This window comes from Tripterygium wilfordii, chromosome 8 (genome assembly GCF_013401445.1).
Source record: "Tripterygium wilfordii isolate XIE 37 chromosome 8, ASM1340144v1, whole genome shotgun sequence".
NCBI classification, from domain to species: Eukaryota; Viridiplantae; Streptophyta; class Magnoliopsida; order Celastrales; family Celastraceae; genus Tripterygium; species Tripterygium wilfordii.
Genome location: NC_052239.1, coordinates 3398735 through 3405472, shown reverse-complemented (window position 1 = coordinate 3405472; position 6738 = coordinate 3398735). Strand labels below are relative to the sequence as shown.

At 36.3% G+C, this 6738-nt stretch overlaps 1 protein-coding gene across 1 annotated transcript; it reads left to right on the top strand.

The window, feature by feature from the left end:
• Nucleotides 1-260: 260 nt before the first annotated feature.
• LOC120004115 (peroxidase N1-like) lies at nt 261-2115 on the top strand. Its single transcript, XM_038853364.1, has 3 exons — nt 261-683; nt 975-1137; nt 1572-2115. Exons 1-3 carry the CDS (start codon nt 285-287, stop codon nt 1976-1978), a joined length of 969 nt encoding a protein of 322 aa, XP_038709292.1. The 5' UTR covers nt 261-284; the 3' UTR covers nt 1979-2115.
• Nucleotides 2116-6738: the final 4623 nt, after the last annotated feature.

Sequence of the window (6738 nt, the reverse complement as noted above, 5' to 3'; positions counted from 1 at the left end):
ACTCTCCCATATATCCATATCCATGCAATGCAACTAGCACGTCAACACATGCATATACATATTTATTGCGTGCCAACTCATGGATTTCCACTCAACTTTGAATTTTGCATCACTAGCTCTTTATGCGCGTAGCCACCTTTGCTTACTTGTTCTCATCTTCTCCTTCTATAAATACCATCACAATCCATTTCATAACAATCCACACACAGAAAACTTACATAGCAAATTCATGCACACAAGATTAATTTTCTCTAATATTCTTGCCCACCTAGGTACATTACAATATGAAAACATTCAATATTTGTTTAGGGTTTCTCCTTCTTCTTCTTGGCATTGTAGTCACAGTGGTGCAAGGCCAAGGTGGTACTAGAGTTGGATTCTATTCGGCAACATGTCCTCGTGTGGAGGCGGTTGTGCGGGCAAGAGTTCAAGCTCATTTCCGGTCCGATCCTACGATCGCTCCTGGATTGCTTAGAATGCATTTCCATGACTGCTTTGTCCAAGGTTGTGATGGTTCCATTCTCATCAATGGGCCTGGCACTGAGAGAACCGCTCTACCGAACGTTTTGCTTAGAGGATATGAAGTCGTTGAGGACGCCAAGGCTCAGCTTGAGAGAGATTGTCCTGGTGTTGTCTCTTGTGCTGATATCCTCGCCCTTGCCGCCCGCGATTCTGTTGTTTTGGTAAGCATAATCAATATTTATTCAGTCATGATAGGGATCTCAGTAACCAATATCCCAACTACTGAGTTGTATGCACTAGATTTCATATGTATCATATGGTATATGTAGAGTTCACGAATTCATTTAGATTTTATACATTCAACTCAACAGCCAGGATAACTTTAATCTTTATAATTTTCAATATTCATAACATTCTCATTGTCACTTGTGAGTGTCAACTCAGAATGCTAGCTTGAAATTTCTATATGCAAACAATACTCATTAAAGAATTTTGTGATTCTGTTTATGTAGACAAGAGGACAAAGCTGGCAAGTTCCGACAGGACGCAGAGATGGCAGGGTTTCATTGGTATCTGATGCTGCCAATTTGCCAGGCTTCACCGATTCCGTGGATGTGCAGAAGCAAAAGTTTTCAGCACTCGGTCTCAACACTCAAGATCTCGTTGTTCTTGTTGGTAAGTACAAATATATATATGATTGGAAGTATGAGAGTATGAGGATGCAAACTATAACACCTAACTTGAGTGGGCGGCGTCACAAGTTTCTGTAGTGTAAATTTGGTGGTGTTGGGCGAATTATCGAGTGACGAAGTTAAGTCTCTTGTCCTACGTCATCCAGTGAAAGATGTGAAATACAATATATAATACACAAAACTTTCTAATTAATAACAAACGATTTTCTTGGTCTCAAACTAGTATGGACTACTACTGGGTTTGGGAAAACAAAACTGTACAGATCAATATGGACAAGCTCAAAGCAAACATAGTGTTAATTACTAGTGCGCGTGGAGGGACGGGTTATTACACTAACAAAGGCTTTTGGACTTTGTAATACAAAATGAGACACATGATTTAACTTATATGCAATTTTCTTTGTTTTCTTTGAATAGGTGGACATTCCATAGGAACTTCAGCATGCCAGTTCTTCAGATACAGACTCTTCAACTTCACCACAACCGGGAACGGAGCCGATCCATCTATCGACCCCGTGTTCGTGTCCCAACTACAAACACTTTGCCCCCAGAACGGCGATGGAAACAGGCGCATAGCACTAGACACCGGCAGCCCTAACAACTTTGATAGTTCATTCTTCAATAATCTGCAGAGGGGCCGTGGAATTCTGGAGTCGGATCAGAAGTTATGGAGTGATGCTACCACAAGACCTTTTGTTCAACGATTCTCGGCCGCTATAAACTTCAATTTGGAGTTTGGAAGAGCCATGGTTAAGATGGGTAATATTGGTGTTAAGACTGGAAATAATGGTGAAATTCGCAGAGTATGTTCTGCTATTAATTGATCAAACATCATATCATGTTATATTAATCCTCTCACATTGATGTAATTGTACAACTAGCTTGTGCTTTTCTTGTTGAATAATTGAATAGTTATGACCAAATTGGTTATATATTGGCAAGATTAAGACATTAAGTCAAAGCAATTTGTCTGTACCTGCAATTTTGTAACCTGCATCAATTAACTTATGCCAAGTCATACGCTTTTCCATAACCATATCTATTGCTGTACAACGCAAGATTAGGATTGTTTTTGTCACTCTATTCCTTGGAAAGAAAAACACTTTCTTTAAAATTACTGATGGATTGTACTTAACACAAGAGGGGGGTGAATTGTGTACCCAAATTCCGATAGGAATCTCTTTTTATAATTTAAAAGAAAATCAATGTCAATTAACAATTAGCACACAAATTTGGACTCTAATGATTATCTTAATCAATATTCATTTCAATTCAAGATGTGATACAATATAGTGAATGATCAATTATCAAATAATCAAGGAATTGCAAAAACAGATTTTTTAAACAACACACTGCGCACAGATTTTACAACTCAAATTTCACCTAACAAATCAAGTCAGAATTCAATGAAATTTGGTATGCAGTATCACAACACCCTAATGAATACTATATCAAAAATTCAGATTAAAATTCAAAGTTTAGCTATGTGAACAGTGCACGGACAGACTAGTGGTTCAGAAAATTCTGCAATCAAAACACATAATCAATCAACAAGCATGCAATGCAATCAAGAAAGTCCACACAGCAATTTATAGTAGTTCGGAGACTCTTCTCCTACATCTACTACCTAGGTTCACCAACCTAGGATTTTCCAACCTCCACTAAGGATGTGGTTTTCTCAAGAGCTCCACAAAACTCACAAGGGTTTTTAGGTCACCCTTAAAACTGAAGATTTCAAGACAATCTTCAAACTTTACAACCAAGGGTTTCAAGCACTCCCTTAAACTCAACCTCAACAAGGTTTTTGCCCAATGAAGGGACTTTTACAAGTGTTCGGTATAAATGGTTCACTCAAGGTTTGCACTAAGCAAATGGGGTTGAGGAACACTCAAGAATCACAATATCACCTCACGGGTTGGATAGAAAATGAAGAATAATGAAGATTTTCGAATCTGAAAATAAGAATCCAAATGAGAAGCACTCCCTATTTGCAAAAGCAAAATAGTGAGGAAGCCTTTAGAGTGGCTTGGGTAGAAGCTTGGATTCAATGGCACAAACTAGCTTGAAAGCTTTGAGAGCAAGAATTTCTTCAATGTAATTTTGGCTTCTCCAAGTTGGAATGAGGAAGAACCCCTCTTTATAATTTACCAAGCTCTTGTGATTTCCACCATTGGATCTTTTTCCATCTTCAAATCTCGACCTTCAATTACATGTGTAAATCTTGGCCATTGAATAAATAGATCATTAAATCTCAACCTTGCAATATGTAGCCGTTGCACTTGCATTATTTTCCAAGTCTAGCTTTGCAAGATTTGAGTTGTCATGTGCACTTGCAGCCATCTTTGACCATTTGATTAAACTTGCACCAAATCTTGACCTTGGTATCTCCAACAATTTTGTTATCTTTGACCATTTGATCAAACTTGCACCAAATCTTGGCATTGGTATCTCCAACAATTTCCTTTTAAATGTGTAGCAACTTGCAGCCATCTTTGACTCCAAAATCAAGTAAGATCTTCTTTTAAGTCAAAAATTGTAAGCAAGAATGTTGTCTTATGCACTACCATTGGATTCACCTTTAAATGATCATCTTAACCCTTCAAGTCTTGTTGTAATATGATCCATTCATAATTCAAAACAATTCAATCTCAGTCATAGATTAGTGTACCGTTGGAGCTTGTAGTCTTCAAGAATATCTTCATAATCTAAGTCTTGTCTAGTTGCAAAATATACTTTCTCATCTCTTACAAATTTCAACCATTGCATTTGTCCTTTAGCTTCATCAATTGTCTTCTCACAAAAATCTGATCATTGACCTCAATAAAGGAAGCATGTGCAAGATCTTGTTTGATGAAGACAAGAGATCCTTCACGTGACCAAACATGTCCCTCCAATCTTGACTTCAAACTCTGAATTTGGCAGCACCAATATATCCATATTATAGAGCCCTAAGGCTAGTTCCAATCATCAATCAAAATGCCTTAGTGGAAGGTTGATGAACATAGGTTTTTTCTTGGTTTTCTAGAGATCCAAGCTCATACTCGAAAACCGGACTTCAATTCACTTGAGCATACTGAATTCTGAGTCATATGAGACCACAATGATGATTAACCTACAAGGAAATAGGAGTTAGAACTCCCCAATTGCATGTAAGCTCAAAGAGCTTCATATGAAGCGCATAGGTTAATTACATTAGAAAAACAACCCAGAAAATTCATATTACTGCATGATAAATCATTTTATAGGTATTAGAATGTCCATGTAAAATTTCATAACAATCGGAAATCGTTTGGTCACTCAACCAAGCAATTAGGTCACTAATAGTGAAACCGATAAATTCTAAGTGTAAATTCAAAGTCATTTTGCAAACTCAGTGTAAATGACCTTTTCTCTTGAATTTTACTAAATCAAATATGTTCATAGTGATGAAACTAAGATGCACACGAAATTTCATTTAAATCGGAGTTCATTTGGTTCACCACGTTCACAAAGAACACATGCACAAAATTAGGTAAAACCTAGTTTTGGCGGAATTTAAGCATATGGCCAAATATATATGTGATGCACTTAATTTCTCATGATTATAGTCCTAGAACATATATTAAACCTTCATGTGCATGTGGTTCAAGTTTCAAGTAATTTGGACCTAAGTTGGTTAAGATAAGTTATGATCATTAGAAGATTAATGCCCTAACTTAGTCCATGTATGTTTGTTTTCAAAACTTAATTTCCAGCACTATCTCAAAAATATATAGATATCAAATTCACATAGAGATATGCATAAGCCTTCATTTAAGTGTATATGCACAATTAAGATATTAAACAATTAACCAAATAACCATTTAAGCATGTTTTCTAGCATTTTAGGATATGTTCAAGTCAAGCATGCTCACACACATTTTAGTATTCAATCATACACAATCATCAAAAACACAATGTTGACCTAGACAGTAAGTCTTGGTCCAACACTTCCTTCATATTCCATTCGTATAAATATTCACAAGTAAGAATCAGCAGAAACCAATATCTTCCTCAAGAAATCTTTAAGGATGGATACTCCTAACTCTCCACCTGCAAAAAGGTCTAGAACTGATGAAGGTTCTACTTCTAAAAAAGATGAAGGTGGAAATGATCCCAGATTCAACCTTTCCCCTATAAGGGAAGACGTATACGAGGACGATCCCTAGAAAACCATCGAATCTCTACAAGAAGCTTTGAGGGAAACCAAAAGGAGACTTAAAAAAGCAACCGACAAAGTTCAAGACTACAAAAGGCAACTTATGGTTTCAAAGTATGCCATACAAGGTGTTCGATATATGTCATGGGGCAGACAAGCAAGTACTCATGACCCAGATAAATTGCACGAAGCAATCACTGAGATCACAGTACAACTTGGATCTGTTGCAGATGGAATAGACAATGTTCTTTATACCCTAGAATAAAATTCCTGTCCAACAATTACTTGCCTTAATCCAGCCTGATGTAAAAAAAATAAAAAGACAAATACATATATATGTGCTGGAACAAAGCTGACGATGCATAACAACGAAACAAGAAGGCGGCATATTAGATATAACACACACACAAAAAAAATTGCTCGGGATTAATACTTTAGGTCACTGAAATAGTTGACGCATTTCAACTTAATTATCCAAACTAGAAAAACCTTATTCACCGATTGGGTTCATTGGCACAAAAGGGGGTCCGACATGGGTTTCTATCAACCGTGTAAGCCGCAATCATCCTCCTCTGCCTCAATCGATCCTCATATGTTGATAGATACCATTCGGTGGTCTCTATGTATGAACCTTTGGTTGTCTCTCTCTCTGAAATAGAGATCTACTTGACATTACCGGGTGGGTTTTAGTTACTATTTGGGTTTAATTTTAGTTGGGTTTACTTTTATGAATACATCTATGAACCAAATCAGGGCAAAACTTCAAATCAAATATTGGATATTTTTATCAGCATTTGCTCCAGCTAGGATTCGGGGGAGGTCCAGTGTTAGTTAACACTGGACCCGTCCAATGTATTGGAGATTTTTCAAAATAAGTTTGAGTTGTTTATTTGGTGTATTTAAAACCTCTTCGATATTTGAAAAAACATGACTATTTTACTAACCTTTTTCTTTCGAAAAGACATGTTCATTGGTTTGAATGAAACTCTTCACATGAAAAGACATGATCATTCATTGAAGTGTTACCATTGTAAAGACATGCTCATTCATTGTAAAAATATGTCTTTTTATGATGTCTTATGTGAAGAGTCATCACAAACTCTATAAATAGAGTCATTCTCCAATTTTAAAATATAATTTTCTATTAACTCTCCTATTCTCTTTTAGTAAAAAGTTTGATATTGTTTTTTTATTACTGCAGAAATGGAAAGATAAATATCTTTATCTCTTTTGATTATTAATTCTCAAAGTACGTCGACCTTCTACTGCCATTGCACCAAGAATTGAAGAAGATGGTTAATTGAGTGTGCCAAAGGAAACTTGCAAGAGGACAAAAGTAAAGAAAACAATAAACCTAACATATATGATTCATTAGGTTGACAGTTTAAATGAAAGCATGTTGTTGAA